The sequence below is a fragment of the Gymnodraco acuticeps genome, unplaced genomic scaffold (assembly GCF_902827175.1).
Source record: "Gymnodraco acuticeps unplaced genomic scaffold, fGymAcu1.1, whole genome shotgun sequence".
Classification (NCBI taxonomy): domain Eukaryota; kingdom Metazoa; phylum Chordata; class Actinopteri; order Perciformes; family Bathydraconidae; genus Gymnodraco; species Gymnodraco acuticeps.
In genome coordinates, this window is record NW_022990152.1 from 740,120 (window position 1) to 760,639 (window position 20,520).

Below are 20,520 nucleotides of genomic sequence, written 5' to 3' on the forward strand. Positions count from 1 at the left end.
GTGCTAGCTCCTGAAAGATGTCACTTGAGGTAGTATGAGTAAAGCCTTTTCTCTGTGATTTTGGAGAGCAAGGGGCTTACATGAGAAACGCATGCACACACACACACATCCCAAATCCCCAACATTCGTCCCTACGTAAATCACCGATATTGTTTCTCGGTCTGAAGTGTTGATGTGGGACCGGAAAGCAATGGCTTGGATTACCACCAGGGCACTAGCTTCCTTATTTAGGGCGACTGGAGCCACGGGGATGTAATCTAAAATCGCCTTTATGAGGACATTTACGACTCCTCTGGCGGCCGCAGCCTATAGGCAGCCACTCTCTGTCTCACAGGCCGAGGATAGAGCGCCCATTGAGGGCAAAATGCAAATGTTACAGTGGTGAACGGAAGGGCCCACAACTGAAGCGGTATTCTGCCGAGGGGGTGGAAGACTGGCCCTCTGTGTCTGTGCCACCCACAGACACACAACAGTCATCACTCTGACCATTCAGCAGGCTGATGAGGGAGGCGGGGGGACAGCGTCTCTGCCAGTGACAAAGATGGCAGCGTTAAGCCCGGTCAGGGGAGGCTAATGCCAGCTATAAATGGACCATTTGGGCCAGTGATCCCCTGTAAATGTGTTGCTGTATATTCTGGGGGCGCTAATTATGTTTCTTAGTCCCAACTCCATGAGGGACTGCATTTAATAATGGCTCTTATTTGAATGTCTCTGACTGTCTTGCCATAATTGCAGTGGTTTTTATCATAGCAATGGCTGGGACTTTAAATTTGACCTTACCTTACCATATATATAAATTAGCACTTTGTACTGCTAGCTTACGAGAGATACTTCCTGCCTGATGTGTCTGGTTAGCATAATGAACATGTTAATTCTTACCATGTCGTCTGCTAGGTGTGGAAAGATGTCCAGATATTTAAAACATTGTTAGAGGCGAAAAACAAGTACAAGGTGGGTCACTGGCATTTAAATTGTATGTGGTCAGAGGGTGAATGTTTTCCCAAGTGTTTTTCTGTCTGCCCAGTTGCCATAGTTGGAGTGTTGCAGCACGATAGTTATGTTGTTTTTGGGCAGGAGAAATGTTGTACCCTCCTCAGCAGTCTGTCACTCTGTGGAAGGATTGGCTTATTTTGTTCTCTTGCCAGTGTGTTTACTGTGGCAAAGTATTCCCCTTCCCTTTGCTAAAGGTTTAGGGCACACATGCCAGCATAAACAGTTAAGGAATGCTAGTACTTATTCTTGGTCTTCAAAACGCGGCAGAAAAGGGTAACATTCACATACCAGCAGGAATCTACATTTCAAAGTAAAAGACTTTGGAATTTGTGCTCCATTGCCTGTTTTAGAGATAAAAAATACATCTTCTGCCAGAGCGGCTTTCCAGGAGTAATTATTGCGACCTAATTACAAGAAGTAAAAACAATTGAAAGAGCCTCGATGGGTAAAGTGAGTTTAATCCTAATCTGTTCATGAAATTAACTCCTTTTATCCCCTTCCCCTCTGGATCAACTCTAATATGAGCACATTTTTAATTGATATCATTATTACTACATGTGAAACTTGGCAAACATTAAGTGCTATCTTGTTTAGCAATGGATTTGGGTATATCTGTCTTTGATCTCTCCTTCATTGTACTGCGACACAAGGAGATAATTATCCAATCTGAATCAAAGCCGCTATGTGTGTCCCAAAGCATGGATCATAGCATTTTAGCACGAGGGCAACGGCGCAGCCTACAATAAGAGTTGCCATGCAAGCGACCCCGCTGAAAGGTATAATATCACCGTGTAACTATGGCTACAAACCGGCGGCTGGTGCGTGAATCACAGAGGTGCCTTGGTGCTTTCAAAGATCCTTTTCATAGACGGCTTCTCGGAGGCAATGCCTGTGATGAATGGATTTCTGCTCCGAGTGGGTGGCTTAGACACAAGGAACAGTGTGTGTGTCTTTTTCCGTAGGTGTTTGTGTGTCTGCCACCCTCTCGAAAAGATAAGGGGCTGTAACCAGACAAGGCCACGCCATTGTCATCAGCCACGCTCGCAGGTTTTTTAGCACCGTCATTGTCACGCCGGCGGACCACCCCACTGCTTAAACCACGAGTAGTCTCCTTTTTTCTGTGATGCGGCGCCGCCTTTCCTCAAAGCTTACCTCATCTTATGTGCTTTGAATCGCCAAGCATCGCAGGGAAACACCTCCGACTGCAGCCTGGACCCTTCATGCACATCACGAATGTTTGGCACTGCCAGTTCTTGATAATGGCTCTTCCATGTTTTATCAAAGCATTAGTTACTCCTGCCATAAAGCAGATGTTGGATTTTCACCCTGACTTGGAGCTAATCAGAAAGATGTGACGTGGGTGAAAGCTTTCTAACTGCTGTGCAGAGTACCAATAAATTAACACCTCCCTACTGTTTAATGAAGGCACAATAATATGTGTGTGTGGGTGTGCGTTTTTATCAGCATTGTTACTGTATGACAGCGGTGAACACCAGGATGTCTTTTGTAGGATAGGATTATCCCAGAATACAGCCTTGGACTACCTGACCTCATATCTGCAGTACGAACACAGCTCAAATTCTCCTGAAATCTCCTCTTTTGTATTCTACACCTCCAAAGGATATGGGTCATTTCTGATCCTTTAACCGTATTAATAGCAAATCCATATCCCCTCACCATAGACTCTGCGGAGCCTGGTAAAAGACACTGTTAATAACACTGTATGTGACACTTTAACATGTTTAAACTGAGGTTATATTGTTATATTGTTGACGTAATCCAATTTCAGAGTATAATAAACCGGACTTCCTGGATAATTTCACCGTTTCACGTGTTCATATAGAACCTATTAGGAAAAGTGGATTGAAGATGCAGCAGTGATCCTGGGGGTTGGTAATAACATACCCCCACCAATGCAGACCTGTGTGTTGTTTCAACGCAGTGCTATTTCCAGCCTGAACGCCCACTAACCTTTGACTCATCTACTCTTATTTCCACTGTAACATCCTCTAATCGTCAGTGTTATGAATAGATAAATATATATGAATGCTACCTTTTTAATGTTTGACAGTTAGATACTTTAGGATTGTAAACCAAACAAGACAGAACTCAATACTCCTGCCACTGTAGATGTGTGGATATATTAGGAGTTGGCGATGGTTCTTCAAACTGTGTACTAGCTTTTTGAGGTAAATCAATTTACTGCAATTAATGGGTGTTAAAATAATTGAAAGCTGCACTGAATTCCTCGCCCTGTTAGAAATCCCATTACCACGACAGTCTTAGCAAAGGTGCTTAATTTATTTGCTTTTTCAAATCTAAACTAGACAAAAAGAAAGGCCGAAGACAAATCAAACCTAATTTATTCAAAGAACTTGCACAATGCTTGCAGTAGATCATGAATGCGTAAGTGATAAAAGCCTCTAAAACTAAGTTGGACGGGATGAAAGGAGAAGGTTTTACGAGTCTGAGGCTTGCACTTAGTGTGACAGCGCCTGTGCGTTATGAAACACTCTCTTCTCCGTTTACTTCATCAATTTAAATGGAGAATAATGATGAGCAATTGCCAAAAGCACCTGTCACTCACAGGTTATAGATTAACTGAATATGGAGCAAAAGGGGGAACGTTATGGCTTCACTTTAAGTCCACATAAGTGAGTGTTTGTATCCGTGTATGTCTGTGATCTCTGCGTGGCGCGCGGTGGATGCTGTGCTTCCCTGCAGACTCAGTTTGGGATGCCGTCCAGAGCAGCACCAGCTCTCTCTGTCACACACACACACACTCTATCACACCCGCCCACACAGTTTCTCCTGCACACACACGCTCTGTTACACCTGCCTACGCATTCTTTCTCGTGGGTGTAGATAAACAAGACACACACTTCTCTCTGTGGTGGTGCACAAGGCTCCAATTAGTTTTCACACCTCTGAGGTTTGCGGTGGTCCATGCTAAGGTTCCTCTGGTCTGGACAGGGCTTCACAAAACGGTTCTATATCTACACGCCTGTGCGCAGTGTGTGTGGGGGTGCCGCTTGTTGTGATTTAATATGCATATGTGTGGGCAGGCGAGGTTTTATGCACGTGAAGCGTTGGGGGGGGGTTATCAGTGGTTCGTTGCAGCTTCGACCCCCCACAGGCAGAACACCTTAATATCATGTCTTTGTGTGTTTATCCATGTGAACAGAAGCATTACAAAGAAGCCTACAGCCTTAATATCCTTTATGGCAGGTAAAATAAAATCATTTGTAACAAACAGTGTTTTTGATGTACTGTTTGGTGGCTTTAATATCTGAGAGGAAGAAAAGGATAGCCAGGTTTTATTACTTTTTTCTTTGATGAGACTTGAGGATTATTGGTTATTTACAGTGGGAGCCAGGCTTTATTAAAAGTCCTTGTCTGTTTGCCTGCATGTACCAAAACAAAGCTCTCAGTGTGGCTATATGGACTCGAACAGGTTGAGGAGCTCCTTCAAATCCCCGAAGCGTGGTGAGTGACACTCTGGGCTCTCAAGCCTTTGTGTTAACAGAAATAATCCATATCGTGCTTTTATTCATTTGCATCAAAAACCATGGGATGTGTTCCAGATAAGAGCTTTACTTAGAATAGTGTGAAAAGAATAATGTATTATTTTCTACATTTCTTTTCATGTTGCTGCTCGAGAGCTTAAACTCTGTTTGCAATCACAAAACCACATTTCATAATGTTTGTTTTTTACCATAACAATCAATATTGGGTCATCAAATTAAGGTTGATTAATAGATTAATAGATTAATAAAGAAAAGAAAAGCACAGGTGTATTCAATAATATTAACAAGGGCTCTGTTCCCCAGTTACCCAGAAGGCCATGCCAGCCAGTCGTTATTAATGTTATTAATTCAAGCTGTGTGTGTCCTGCTTTGACAGGAGAGTATTTACTATGAGAGAAAATGGTTATTGTGGAGTTATGTCCTCATGCTACACTGATTCTTATTCAGCTTCACCTCCTTCTGCCCTCCTTCACATTCACCCTGCCATGTCACCTCCTCCCCTTTTTTCTTCTCGGCCTTTCCCTGTTGTCTCCCCTCTGTAGTAGCTCAGACTACTCCACATCTCTTCCACCTCTCCTCTCCTCACCTTTACTCTCCAGTCTCTTGCACCACTACCCTTCACTGTGTGGCTCCCTCCTGACCTCCTTCCTCTCTTCCGCCCACTCTCATCACAATAAGCACCGCATTGAGGATCCATATTGAATTATCGTGTTTGCCATTAGCCTCTGGGTTGATGGTGTAATTACCTCCATTCAGCAGGGTCCCTGTAAGCCTGACCCCGCCAACCCTGCATTTGCATTTCCACGGAGAACACTGGGTGACCTGTGCAACCAGAGATTTGGTCACGATGGGGAGAATAGAGCTCCAGCCTTTGTCCACATCTCCTCATTTCCATGTCAGTGTGCCCAAGGTGCAGGCAGGAGTAAGAACCGGAGTTAACAAGCTAGAAAGACCGAAACTGGTAATGTTTCGACTTTGTTGCCGAGGGCAACCTGCTGCCGTCACTGGATCCGAACAAACATTCCTTAATTCATTTTTCAAACTTTCCAAGTATGAATATGTATGCTGCCTTCGAGCACTTGCTCTGCTCTAAGTCCGTGTCAAACTCAATGCCCAAAAATCTGCCACATCCTCGGGAAGACGCACAACCTGTTCATTCAAAATCAAAATATATTCTGTTGATCAGAGACTTGAATTGTTCAGATTGTTAAGAACCTTTGTTTTTCTCTCCCCCCGCCCAGGGCCGTTGCACACGAGAAAACTGCAAATACCTCCACCCGCCCGCTCACTTGAAGACCCAGCTGGAGATCAACGGGCGAAATAACCTGATCCAGCAGAAGACAGCGGCGGCCATGTTGTCTCAACAGATGCAGTTCATGATCCCCGGCACCACCATGCAACCCATGGTTAGTCAGTGTCCACGCAACGTGACTCACTAGGAAAATAGCTGTTGTTGTGCTGCACTGCTCAAAGTGTTGCTCTGTTGAATAAGACATTATGAAGCTTTCATTATTGCTGTGTCATTTTCCGAAAGTATCAGCAGTGCATGATTCACTGAGAGCAAATCGTATTTTATTAGATGCCATGATGTTATCGCTTTTCTCTCAGATTACCTTGTTCTCAAATAACATCTCAAGGGAGCTCACGCATTTGTTTTTAAGTTATTGAGATGGCCTTGAGCAAAAGCACAAATCTCCCAGACTCCTCTCCGGGAGTCGCTCTGCAGTCAGGCTGTGGGTGCACTGGGCAGCTGCCAGGTGTGAACGTGTTTAACTGCATCAATGTAATGCTGGGTGAAGCCGAAAAAGAACATGCTCACTCAGCAAAACCTTCCCTGGGATACATAGAGGTTACAAAAACCCTCTTCTCTTGTTTCTACCCTCCTCTTCTCTCTGAAACCTATTCCTCTCTGTTCCCCTGGCTCTTTCTCTCTACCTGTCACACCCTCTCCCCCACCTCACCTCTCGCTCATTTGTCTCTCCTTCCTCCAACTTCTCTACCCTCTTCCTGCCTTTCACCTTCCATTCCCCATCGTCCCCTCCCTACATTCATCATTTTTACATCAGCCATTTCTTTCGTCCCTGACTACCTTTTTTAATTAAACAAAAAAAGGACAGAATATTTTAAAGCAGCTCGAATAATTCGGGGTCTTTCTCTCCCTGTAAAGCAGACGTTTCCAATGAGCCAGGGCCTTGGGTCCAGCGGTTTGAGCTACGCCCCCTACCTGACCCCCATGTCCCACAGTATGGGCCTGGTGCCCACGGACATCCTTCCCAGCAGCCCCTGCATGGTTCCCGGCAGCCCGCCCATCTCCATGAGCGGCTCTTCCTCCAACCAGAAACTGCTGCGTACCGACAAGCTGGAGGTGACAATCACAGCATCTCTTTCTCTCATACACACAAGAAGAGCATGACAGCTTATCATACCTAGTGTTGTCTTGGAGAGTCCTGAAGTGTAATTATGATGAAACCTGTGATTATGGGTGTGAGATATGTGCGACTAATGACTATTATTCATAGCTCTGATGTATTTACAGGGTCTTATGGTTTAAGTACAATAGTCACAAATACATTTCTCTTCAAGGTTTCACTCGTTCTGTGCCGTAAATACCGGGGGAAAAAACCTGGGTACCAAAAGAGTTGGCATAGCAACAAATACACACATCTTTAACCTTTCAAGAACGTTTTGAATGCAACCACTTGTTGTGTAATTACCTAAAGCAAGTTTTCTGATGCATGAGAGTAATTATTGACCTAAAGGCATGCATTTAGGAGTTGTCTTTGAATAAGTCATAAAAAAACTGCAGTACAGAAATAATTGAAGTATCAGAAAAAAAAGGCCTACAGTAATTAAGGTTGGATATTGCTCAACGCAAACTGGTACTTGCTAGACAGCGGCAGTAAAGAATGGTTCAATTACGACAACTTCAACATCCTCCATCTGCCCCTTGGCAAACAACACTCGTTTCTTTCCCACTATATTTTTGGAAGATAAACAATCATCTCCCCAAGACCTAGAGGTGATGCGTAGGTGTGCGCCTGTATGTGTTTTTCTCCGGGAGTGCTATCACTTAGCAACTGAATGAAGTTGGCTCTAATGAAACAGTATCCCTGTGAGACATGTATACACTCCCACTCAAAAAGCAGCATGTGTGTGTACATGCGTTTCAGTCCCAGAGTGCAAGTCAAAAGCAGATCCCCATGTGATTATGCCCGGCCATGAGCGGTTGAGCACGGACTGGTTCAGTGACTCCACAATCATTTTGTTTGGCACACATTGCCCTTTAGTTTCACGCTGTTCAGACCTTTTTATACCTTTTATCGCCTGCGCTTCAAAACATGGGATTTTTAAGTCTGATGCAGCAGAATAAAGTAAATCCTTACTGTTTTAAGAAAGACATCGTGCAGGATTTTTCTCCCATTTCTTTTGTAAAAATAGTGCACATGGTTTGAAAGCGTGTTCTTCCCTACTGTGAAGTATGGAAATATGTGTCAGGATTCCCATTTTTAACGTCAAATACTTCCAAAAACATCAATTATCTTGGAGATTTTGATGGCTGCCTGCTGTACTAGTTGGTTGATCATGCACTACACCAAAACAATTTAATTAGAAGCAGCCAGTGTGTTGAATAATGTTTTGTGACGTGTTCTGGAAGCTCAAGTATTCACATTTCTATGTCTTTCTCTGCTTATTTCTTTGCCTTCTCTTTTTGGCATCCCTACATCTGTGTGTCTGTCCACGTCTGCGTGTTTCTTTCGTCCACCTCTCGCTCCCAGGTGTGCCGCGAGTTTCAGCGAGGCAACTGCGCCCGCGGAGAGACCGACTGCCGCTTCGCCCACCCGAGCGACAGCCCCATGATCGACACCAGCGACAACACGGTCACCGTCTGCATGGACTACATCAAGAGCCGATGCTCCCGCGAGAAGTGCAAGTACTTCCACCCCCCCGCCCACCTGCAGGCCAAGATAAAGGCCGCCCAGCACCAGGCCAACCAGACAGCTGTGGCCGCGCAAGCCGCCGCCACGGCTGCAGCCATGGTGAGAGCTCAGCACTACAGCCTGCCTACTCTACACTCATATTGGTCCTTGTAGTAGCTAGACAAATATTTACAGAGCAGTACTTCTAGAGAAGGAGCTTGTAAGGTTAGGATGGGACAATAAGGCTTTTTTTTTTATAGCGTCTATATAAAGTGTACCTTTATATCGCATCGAATAAACAAGTTATTATGGGGGGGGTGAAAGAGCGAGTAAACACAATTAATGCATTATTTTCACACAAATTACATTAATATCGGCACCATTTTTAAATTGGAGATCATACGTCATTGTGTGGTGATCTCTTGGGCAATTGTACACACGTAACCACACTCTGAATACACGTGACATTATCACAAATCATCCCGGCTTACACCATATGTGTACACACATGCTGTTGCCGATGACACCCACAGTAACATGAAATGTGGAGCGCTGCTTTATTGCTGTATAAAACATACCCGCCTCTGCTGGTTAATTCTAGTGGACTCCGGCGCACTCTTCACCAACAATAGCTGAGGCCGTCGTTTACAATAACCAGGGTTTAGTTAGACCTATGTGCATCCGTATAATGTCGCAAGAACAATCTGTTATTATCTCACCGCAGTATGCTTTTATTTTCCAATGCCCTTGGTTCATACAGAGACAATGTGCTGGCTCACCCCCCATCCCACCTCCCCTCCCTGCTCTCAATGATAAGTGCGGCTCTCTGCAGATCAGTGTAAATTGAATCGGGGATGGATGAGGATGTAGCCTCACGGGCGGGGTTTACCCTCCTCTGCCTTTAGTTGGAGAAAATCCCATGACATGCTGAGGAAGAGACAGACAGATTGAGATGCAGACAGAAGGGTTTGGCAGTGTGTGTCCCCCCCCAGGCTATGAGTGGCTGCTGCACTCGCACACCTTGTACTGCGCTAGTGTGTTTTCTCCTTCCATGGCATGGGCATGCTTTATGCACATACCTCTTGCCATTGGCTGGCTCCATCGCTGCTTGCTCTCTTTGTCCTTCCTCCATAAGTCCATGCAGTGCCAATGACGAGTCGACAGGTCAATTTTGTAGCAGAAAAGCAGGGAAACAAGAAGGAATTGGAACACACATAAATAAAAGACAGCCTGAGACCCAGAAGCGCTGTAACCTGACGTTGACCCCGTCTGTTTTCTTAAAGGAGAACTTTAGCTCAACAACTTCCCCATCAGGTACACAATGCTCAGTCAAACAAGCAGTAAATCGTCCCTGTGCATTCTTTACAATCCTGAGCCTCTTCTTACTCCTCTTGTGTTCCTCATATGCCCCACTTAATTAACTTTATGAACCAATTTGCCATCAGCAGTTACTGGCTTTGCCAGAGGTGAGCTGGGTTAACCTTAGGACAATGAGTTGTTTAGTCAGCACCTTAATCCAATTTTCTTTTAGCCCTTAGCCTAAGCTTAAGCACCTTTGTTGAAGCGGAGCCCCATAAAACTTGTATTGCTGCACTGCTGCAAATAGGTAATATCATTATCCATAATTCACTTTATTTGTTTTAAGCAAATAGGCTAAAGTGTGCTGTAGATAAGGTTACACATTAACTGATACAGTTACAGTAAGAAGATCCTATTATGGAGATTATGTTGTTTTACTGTGCCACATTATGTGTTGCTTGCCATGCTGTAATCTTCTCCCTCATTGCAAGTGGAATGCGGTCATCTCTGCTTTTCATGTCACTTTAATTGGCCATCTTCCATTTGCACTAACCAGGGTGTTTAAGTGTGTTAACACTGCAGCAATGCATTGTCGCTCTTTATAATGTCATATACTAGTAGAGTATCTGCATACAATAAGCAAGAGGCTTGTGCATGGACCCCTCTAATGCTGTTCTCATCACATCCATGTCATCTTTTTTTTTTTTCTCAGCAGTGACGGATGTACGTTTTTTTAATAAATTAAACAGTTACTACCTCGTTAGGGTTAGCTTCATACTAATGTAAAACGCTTCTAGGTCTTAAGATACTTGCTGTTTCTAGGAGGAATGTAAGAATAAACAGAACTCCACATTCTGTGATTATGACTCACATTGTGTCACCTCCCCAAGTTCATTGATCACACTAACAAGCCACACCATTTAGTTTAGGGTTTAAAGCACTAGACGTGAATTGACACCACCATAAATAAGTATTTGATCTGCTTTTTGTTCGGCTGGTTGGGACTAAAAATCTGCCTACACAAATATGTCCACTTGTGAGTGCAGAGTTTATTATTTGAGGGGCTTTGACCAGAGCTCGCTCCCATCCAAACGGGTGTTTTAGACATTTCTCACGGCCCAAAGCACCTCCAGAAGCACTGTAATTATTGTGTGTAGCACCCTACCTGTGTGAAGTGTCAGCCTATTATCTGAATCAGTTGTGTCTACTGCATTTTCTTCTACCGAAATTAAACTTATTTACTTACTATAAGTAAATGCTTACCCAGTAGTTTTGAAATACATCATAGAAACTTGCTTTTTGTTAACCGAAAGATAATATAGATGCTTTTTTTTGCTTTTTGTACTAATTCAAAAAAGGTAGTTTTCTTTGAAGTAAACAAAACAGTTTTTTGTTTATGTGCATGCCTATTGTTTTGTATGTGGTATACTTGCATTCAGATTATTTTTGTTTTTTTCCTTCTCACCTATCCACAATGCAATGCTGTCCCCCATGACGCACCTCTGCTTGCTGTTACCTGTATGTTAATACGCTTGAATCCCATTGGCCCACTGCCATCATGTGCTCGCTGCCTGCTAATTAAAGACTCAGTCGACTGCCAAAGCAATGAAGCGACCCCTCGAGGCAACTGTAGACCTGGTACTTTGACCTTTCACCTTTTGCTTTGCATGTAGCTTCTTTAATTGTACTGTAGCCACTCACACAATTTAAGTTGGCTCTTTTGTTTTTTGTGAAACCCTGTAAAATTCTAAATATTTTTGATCACAAGTAGCAATTATAGATTGTACTGTACATGTATTAATGTAATGTTAAATTATTTTCTGTAATGTGTTGTTGATTGCCTTGCTATGGTGTAGTTTCTCATTGTCCTTGTGATAGTTACAGCAAGCTTCCACTTGTGCCTTGTTGTGCTGTGCTTAGACAAATAACACATTTGCAAATATCACACTTGTGTAAGTATGCAGATCAAATCTAGTGTGTGTGCGTGTGTGTGTGTGTGTGTCCAGGCGTTCCCCCACGGCATCCTCCAGCCCCTACCAAAGAGACAAGCGATGGAGAAGTGTAACGGCTCGCTGTTCAACCCCAGTGTTTTGCACTACCAGCAGGCTCTGGCCAACGCACAGCTCCAGCAGCCCGCTTTCTTTCCCACAGGTAAGAGCGCCTCGAAACACAGAGGCACTCATCTAGAGCATGCAAACGCACAGAGACACCCACTGAATGTGCTTATCTAACCTCATCACAAATTATCTTATTGTGCTAAGATCACCACTCATGATCGGTTTCGTGAGTTTAGTCCTAGATTTTCTTTTGATAAGTTTGAGTGACGTACATAAAAATTCCTGCTATGAAAGTGTGTGTTAATGTTCCAAATATTCACTGTGCCAGCCCTAAACTTTGATCTAATTCCTGCCACGTAGTGTCTGCCAGGTTGAACTTGGATTCGATACACCTTTCTCAACCGTAGCACCAAAGCATACCAGAGGAGAAAAACAAGCCCTAGTTGTTTCTAATGATAAGGAGGCTTTTAAGAAGAAAAGTGATTTATGTTTTGAGGTGCATCAATATCGGAAAAAAGGGACAATTTTAAAAGCGCAATCCTCTTCTAGTCACTTGCTAAAATGATGTACAGGCCTGTAGCCACACTGAGTCATGAGGATGAGACTCCCATCCCTCACGCCACATTTTACCTGATCGTTTGGTTTGCCTGTTGTTTGAGATGCCTGACAGCCCCTCCTCTCTCTCTCCCTTCCTCCCCTCCCCCTCAGTATCAGTGTGTGGGAAGTAGCCCTGGGTTAAAGTCGTGTTTGCACATAATGTTATTACAGATCGGCTAGGTTTCAGATTGGTGGAGATTGAAAAAACAACAATAGGAAGCAGATATATAAGGTTGACTGTAATACTGTAGTGACACTGAACCTTGATATTTTCCTACACCACAATTATGTTATTTGCATCGGTCTTGTAGCCACTGAACTTTATGAGAAAGTAAGAATATACAAAAGAATATTCCCTTTTAAATAATGTGTAAAAACATAAGCTTGGCTGCTTGTGGATCAGCAGAACAATGTGTATCAACTTTATTAACAGAAGTACAACAAATGCCACTCTCAGATACGTAAATGACTGATTATTTATCATTTACTCCACATCTGTAAGCCAATAATCATTGATCCAGCTTTGCCAACATATTACACATTATTTCAGAACCTACAGTAGCATTTCCTCACGTATGCTATAACTGAATAAGGGGACTCCTCTGCTTGCTCCTGCATTCACGGCTCCACTGTAGATATTTTTATTTTGGTCTTGTCTAACTTTGTTGATCTCCTCCCTCTCAATTAACCCATTTATTTCCTCCTCTCTCTCTCTCTCCCTCTCCCCCCTCTCCCTCTCTGTCTTTCTCTGCATGAACACAACAGGGTCAGTCTTGTGCATGACTCCTACTAGCGGTCTTGGTAGGTCTTGCCCTTCCCTTTGCTCTCTCACACACACTGTATGATGTATGTTGTCGGGGGCAATATCTGCAACCCTTGCAGGTGAGACAATAGGTCACCGCATTTCCACCTGTGGCAGTGGTGGTAAACCAGGAAATGTCTATTTGTTTGTCCTGAGATAATATATGGAAAACACATTTGTTTGTGTCACCTGAAAGGGTTGTGACTTTCCTCCCCTCCTGACCTACTCGCTAATGTGTGGACATGATGAAGATGGTAGATAGAATACTGTTCTCTAAGCTGTAGGATAGCTACTGTCTGTTTGCTGTGCTGTGTTGATCAGGAAATTGAAATCAGTTTCCCAGAGAAGTTATTCCACAGCCGGAGTATTTTTCTGCGCTAAAAGGGGATCGGAATTACAAGAAGTCCGCAATAATGGGAAATGGATGACAAGGAATAATGATTGTAAGCGTAATCTCTGTCAGAGGAGCATGTTTTTGGCATGAAGGAGCTGCCTGGCGTCTTCCTGCTTGTCAGCCCACATGAATTAGAAAAACAAAATTTCCATCCCCGCTGCCAGAAAACGCCATTGATTCATTGTAATTGGCGCGCTCAACTTCTCTGGGAAAAACAGCAAACTGATTCTCCGTTTACATTTCCTTACTTGTGATTGTAATCAGCTTCTCTCCTCTTGTTTTTGTTTGTTTTTTCTCCCATGCTCTTTCTCTCTCTCTCTTCCTTTCTTTCTGTCCTCCTTGCTTTGCATTGTGAATGGGTGCATGCCATCTGCCGGTGTAAACTTAACGATGGCTTGCTGGCTCTCTGTAACATCCTGCTCACCATCAACAATATCTACGACAACAAACGCATCACAACTGTTGCCCTGGTTACCATAATGCTACCTTTCCATTGCTACCTCCTCCTCCTCCTCCTCCTCCTCCTCCCTCCTCCTCCTCCTCCTCCTCCTCCTCCTCCTCCTCCTCCACCCTGAAAACATAGTCCCAATGATGTACAGTGCTTCGCCTGCTACTGTCTCTGCAGCAACAACTCCTGCCACAAGTGTCCCCTACGCAGCAACAGCACCAGCCAATCAGGTTTGCTCCTTTTTAAAGCTTTCTTTCATCAGTCCCTGGAGCTCTGAATAAGTACTAGCCTCTAATAGTGGGCTGCAATAACCTGCAGCTGAGCCCCCCCCCCCCTCAACCAAACATCCGCCCGCACTGGGCATGAGAGCCTGTATTTTCCAGAGCTACCATTGTTCATATTTCTTATAAAACATCACAACAAGCACTTCTTCAGAGCTCCCCAATTTGCAGAGTAGTAGTTGTGTTGCACTACTTCCTGGTTTTGTTTTGCATGTTCTGTTTTAAGTTTCCACTTTTCTCGTTGTTAAGAAAAGCCTCTTCATCTGCAATAGAGGGCATCATCTGTACTGCTTGTGTGCTAAGCAAACACACACGCTTAAGCAAACACACACAGGCCATGTTGGATTTTTACCTTTTTCTGGACGCGGGATAAAAAGGGCGAATAAACCATGTGAGGGAACGATAGTGTCAGTGAGACAGACACAGGAAAAATGATCACAGAGGCTGTCTAAAAATGGCCTCTGATCGGCTCTCCTGTTGATGCGTGTCAGCAGGAGCCAGGGAACCAGGTTTGAATGCCACAGTGACGCATGCGTGGAAATGTCTGCACAATGCTGGTGCCCCGGCCTCACGCAGCTGGTAATCATTTACTGGTAGTACGCTATGTAGAGGTGCCTTGAGGACACGCAGATGAACAGATTAGAAGTGTTCCACAGGTACACATGTGCCGTTACTGGAAAACAACCACGCCACTATCAGCGGGGAAGAATTGGCCACATGTTTATCATTGTTTGTCGAGAGGCAGTTGGGATGAGTATAAATTCACTTTAATGCAAAACAAATGCAAGCATAATGGAGACATGTGAAATGGGACACTGAAGGGAGCTTTAGAATAGATAAGGGCCAAGACACTCATCATTAGTTAACGCAAAAATGTTATTTATTTGTGCCCTAAATGAACAGAAAAACTTAAATTACAATTTTAAACCTTTAAAAAGAAAAAAATAATGAGAGCGGAAGGATGGTGTAAAAAAAAAAAAAATGACGGGTTCATTTTCAAATGAAAAACAATCAAATGAATCGCTGTTCCATCGTAAACGGATGATCCGGCCCGGTACCTTGCTCTTTATTGCCCCTCACAGGCCAGCAGTGTGTGCACTTCCTGCGAGACACCATCCCTTCCTGTAATTGGCATGCAGCAGCAGTAGCAGCAGGAAGCAGAGCTGCTCTTTAAAGATGCATGTGGGACAAGGAGAAACACTGACGTCAGCCTCGCTGTCTGTCTCCGTCTGCTCCCCCCATCCACCACGCTGCATAAAGATCTCTCCAGCTAGGACACAGTTAACACGTCTCATCACGAGCTGTACTGGGCGGAGGGCACGCCTTGTTTACTACATCTTATGGTCCTTCAGAATAAACACCCAGAATTAGTTTTTTGTAAATACATGATGTCATTGTTTCCTGAAAAACAAACCTGTCTGTCAGAAGCTATGAGGTGCAAACCCTGAGATTGTGCTAACGAAGCATTAGCCTTTGGCATCGCCTTCATTGTTTTGTGGGGTTTTCAAGTTGATTTGGACTTAGTGAGGGGAATAAAATTGGCATAGTGATATTAATACTTCTGGAGCTATAGGCCTGTGTTTTGGTCACCTCTCAGACGTAGGTTAAAAAAGACACACTCGTGCTTTGAGGGACAGGATGTTGCAGACACATTAAGAGGTTCAGAGTCTGGTCAACTCTCCACAGTCTGAGCTGTGACATGACAAGCAAGAACCAATCACATCATCATGTTCCAGCTCATATTAACCATGTGCTAGGTACTGGTGTCTCTTACTGGTAACGTTGCAGCGCCCTCTAATGTCAGAATATGGCATTACATGCTTTGCAGGCTGTGTGTGATCCACCTAGATAGAAAGATATGTTTATTTGTATTAAACATAATTAGAGACTGTATGTTGAGCAGCTAGAGGACAAGGGTTCAACCTCTTACCTCACTATGGAGAGAAATATATTTTAGAACATTTAATCCTCCATCTTCTCCTAGGCTGAAACATGCTGTTAGTAAATCTGCAGTATAGGACCTGCGAACAGTCCCTGCATGGCGTTTGTTTTCACCCACCTGTGGTGCCAGACGGGTGGAGTGTAACATATGTTCACACTGCACACACTCACACACTCTCCACCTGCAGCGTCCTTCTGTGATGTGTGATGCGACCAGTGGCTTCTGTCCTTTGCTGACTCTCTATTGTATATTAACACTCACCATGCTTTAGGGCTTTGTTCTGGCTGCTAGGGGCAACCACAGCTACCTGTCCTCCCCCCATAGACAATCTGTCCCTCTTCTTCTCTCTTTCTCTTCGTTGGGTCAGTGTTTATCTCCCAAAGAGAGAATACACACAGACGTGGCTGGACCTAGGTCAAATACAATTTGCAAATCCGGAGAAGCTTTGGCTCCAATTTGTGTGAAACATCAGACCATTAACACAGAAAAGCATAATATGTCTCAACAAACAACATGTTGTCGAATGTCTAAAGGCAAACATTTGTATGTGAGTCTGGAATGGCTAAAAATGGTCCTGACTGCATCTCACTGCCTTCCGGATGGCTTTCTCTCCACAACCCTTTAGAGGAAGTGGTTTCTCGCTTTTTTGGAACATGATCTGACATTGACTTGACCACAAAACATTCTCTGAGTTTGGGATAGACAACTCCAAGAAGCCAGTTGTTAAATAGTGGCTAGCAGCTTGCTGAATCCAAATCTGACCTAGACTAGACGGAAACAAAGGCAAATATTGTTTGACCCAGATCACGGCAAACACATTAAAAGCATCTATTCTCTGTACTTATGTTGTTGTATATTTAATATTGGTCGTTTCTGTATTACAGGTCCACTAAATGTGTCTTTTTGCTCCTTCTCCTTTACTCTCTCTGTCTCTGTCCTGCAGATTATCCTGAAATAATTTTCAGGAAGGGAATGGAGTGTCACGAAGCTGCACTAGGAAACCCACAAGAGCCCCTGTGTAAATACTACATGACCTCTCCCATAGAGGTCCAGCAACCTGCATGCTAAGAGTGTAACACTTCAATTTAACCGTAAGAACTGCAGTGCCGGTGTAACACACACATAAAAAAAAAAAAGATATATACTGTATGTATTGCTAGAAAAAAAAAAACTATTAACTTGAAAAAGTCAAAAATATTCTGTATAGTACTACATACATAGCAGACACACTATAAAGGTCGTTTTAACAACTGTTCTCCCAAAGTACCGTCAAACCCCTCTTTCATATTTATTCTAAAAGCCGCTGCACAACGTTCATCCTTTTGGTTAGTATAGAGAAAAAGATTTGCACTATACGAGTCATGTAGTGCTTGAGTGGAAAGCAGGAAGAGTCACAGGGGTATGGTAGGGTTAGGGCTTTTCTAAAAGTTGAATGTCCTTGGGGCAGACAGGCTCATGTTTTGTTAACGTGACGGTCCCTGCGAGGGTCCTCTGCCCCAGATGCTGTTAAGATGCCATGATGAAGCTCATCCATCCCTCCCCATGCCAACTTTTCATCTCCGGAAACATCTTGCCAAAGTTGAAGAGGTCGGTGGAATCGACCTGCCAGAAGCAGAGCCACATTTGAAACCCCCTGATCATTTTTTTTCTCTCTTTTGCCATTGTGAAAGCTGCTCACGACGCACCCTTTATTTGTTCCGGTGCTCAGGAGGAGTGGTGGGATAGATTGTGCACGGATTTCTGCATGCAGTCTGGACTGTGGGGAAGACAGTGTTGACAGAAGACAGTTGTGGCCATTACCGAAAAAAGCCTAAAGGCTCGGGTCTGTGCCAAGGGCTTAACCAAGCTCTAGGGTTCATTCCAGACATACCAAGCCTTGTGTGTGTGTGTGTGTGTGTGTGTGTGTGTGTGTGTGTGTGTGCGTGCGTGTGTGTGTGTGTGCGCATGTGTGTTCGTACCTGGAGACGGATGGTCTGCCGGCAGACTGGGACTTGAAGCGAGGTCTAGCAGGTGACAGGAGGACAGGTTTTTTGGGGGGTGGGAGAGGGTATTAAGTGCTAAACAAAAAAACGGTGCATTTGACGACGCACGTCAAGCAAAAGATGACTTGAACTACGACTGGAGGGCTATCTGTGACCGTCGGTTGTCCTGTCCAACCCTACTATCACCGATAATCCTGTTCCATTTTAGAAAAAAACTGTAGAAGTGCCTAAAAAATGCTCATCAACAACACATTCATTCAGAGGGAGAAGTCAAGGACACGACACACCGGCTGTCAGGAGGACTTTTTCGGGGAAGACATCACATTTCGGAAAAAGGTTACTAGAAAAACCCCTAGTAACCGTTCATTGACATCACAAGTGACTTTATGGAAACAAAATAAGTTAAAGAAACGACAAATCAAAAATAGCTTTGTAGAATGTTTGGTGACTTTCACAGTGTACCATCGTTTCTTACCATGGTTTGAGTAGTTTACATGAGGAACGTGAGTGAGAAAAAAAATGTATTGTAAACTGTGTAATGTATGTAAAGTGTCTCTTATTTTGAGAGTTTATATTCATGGTTCTAGAAATGTATTCAAAGTTATTTAAAGATTTGTGTTGTGTCTACTATCAAGGTATTTTTCAACACCCCCCACCATCTTCACCTACACCCAGAACAATCATTAGATTTTATCATTTTTAGAGCAACCCTCTCATTAATACTTTAAATAATGTGTTTTAACTCATACTAAATCTTATTTCCCATATTTCAAAAACTCTGATGTAATTTCATGGTGCTCGATTAACATTGACAATCCACGATCACACCTTTCTAAAGAGTGCTTCACTCTTGGTTTTTTTATTTCCTCCACTCTTGATTGTCTCCACTTATTTGTATGTAATATTTGTGGAAGGTGGTAAAAGTTTTTATTTTGTTGTAATTTATCTTATGTTACTCTTGGTCAAATTTTAGTCGAAAACAATGTTGTTAACTATTTTGAAATGAATGTAATTTATTGAGCTGTGCTACGTTCTGCACGGTTGGTCATTTCAAGGTCTAACCTGTGAGGTCAGCCAATGAGAAGCCGAGAGGGGTGGGGCTTAAAAGTCAAGCCACCAATAGGAAGCTACTGGATCTTTCTTGCCTTCTCATCGATAAAGAGATCACGGGTTGCAGTAATGAGCATAGTTATAGAGTTGCTTGTGTTGTTGGAAAAAAAAAATGTTTATTGTATAGATGACATTTTACCAAAAAAAGAAAGAAAGACAATTTCAAAAAAGATGTACTTTTCACTCTAGTATAATAGTATTTCATAACAATATTAAGTTGTTGCTGTGGCAACCAAATGTTGCAATTACTAAAGTTGGGTATTTTTGTAAATGACATCGTTAAGTTGATTTTTGTTTCTTTTTTGCTAGAACACTGTACACAAGGTAGATTGTAAAGAAGATATGAACATTTCTTATTCTTCACTGAGATTACGACCTAATATTTTCATTAGCAAAGGACGGCCTGTATAGTGCTGTGACTGTAACACTTAAATAGATGTAAAGTCATCAATGTTACATAGATTATATATAAATATATATATATATATATATATATATATATAAGAACTAAATAATCTATAAATTAAGATGTACAACTTTTCCCCCGACAAAGGACCTTACGGTTCCACACTGAGACCTTTTTATTTGTTGTTAAGGATTGCACTTTTCATATTGTTTAAAGATGATCTGTTTTTCATTTCCTTTTGAAGGGGCTGAGACAGTCCTTCACTCTGCAGTCAATCTGTTTATCAATCAGAAGCAGACTCCATCGGTAAATCACTTTAACTCCACATGTTGCATGAGAAAACAATCTTTTCTTTTCTTACTAAAACGATTACGTACTGAATGTTTCTAGTGAAAAAAAAAGTCTGTACACAAACATGTCCTCATTTGGTGACCCACAATGCCCTTGTGTAAGGAATCCTCTTGAGCTGTAATGTTTTTTTTATTTGAAATGTGTTGGCAATGATTGACTGATGGGGAAAAAAGAAAATGTAAGCACTTTCTGAGCAGTTTGTCAACTGAGCAGACTCCGCTTATCCAAACACGCCTTATCTTGAGTCCATCGTGCTTAAGGTTTTATGTTTTTAATAGCTCTTATTACATTAAAAGAGACTTGATCTCGAAATCCCTTCTCGGTTTCACTTGAAATACTTTATATCCACCATCTTAAGGTTTTAATGTGCTCATCACAAGGCCAGGGGAAACTGCCACACAGAGAAGAGTCGTC

The 20,520-nt window shown here is 43.0% G+C and overlaps 1 protein-coding gene across 9 annotated transcripts in view; it reads left to right on the forward strand.

The window, feature by feature from the left end:
- Positions 1 to 20,080, forward strand: part of mbnl2 (muscleblind-like splicing regulator 2) — a 42,669-nt gene extending 22,589 nt beyond the window's left edge. For 4 of the 9 annotated variants that reach the window (XM_034217351.1, XM_034217349.1, XM_034217352.1 and 1 more), the window contains exons 3-9: positions 5,762 to 5,926; positions 6,688 to 6,885; positions 8,297 to 8,557; positions 11,321 to 11,374; positions 11,743 to 11,887; positions 13,156 to 13,191; positions 17,201 to 17,325. In XM_034217351.1, the coding sequence (XP_034073242.1) occupies positions 5,762 to 5,926; positions 6,688 to 6,885; positions 8,297 to 8,557; positions 11,321 to 11,374; positions 11,743 to 11,887; positions 13,156 to 13,191; positions 17,201 to 17,325 (984 nt within the window). Of the gene's footprint in view, positions 1 to 5,761; positions 5,927 to 6,687; positions 6,886 to 8,296; positions 8,558 to 11,320; positions 11,375 to 11,742; positions 11,888 to 13,155; positions 13,192 to 14,169; positions 14,265 to 17,200 lie in introns of all 9 variants that reach the window. The other 5 variants (XM_034217355.1, XM_034217353.1, XM_034217357.1 and 2 more) reach the window with 5 other exon arrangements.
- The last annotated feature ends 440 nt before the right edge of the window (positions 20,081 to 20,520 follow it).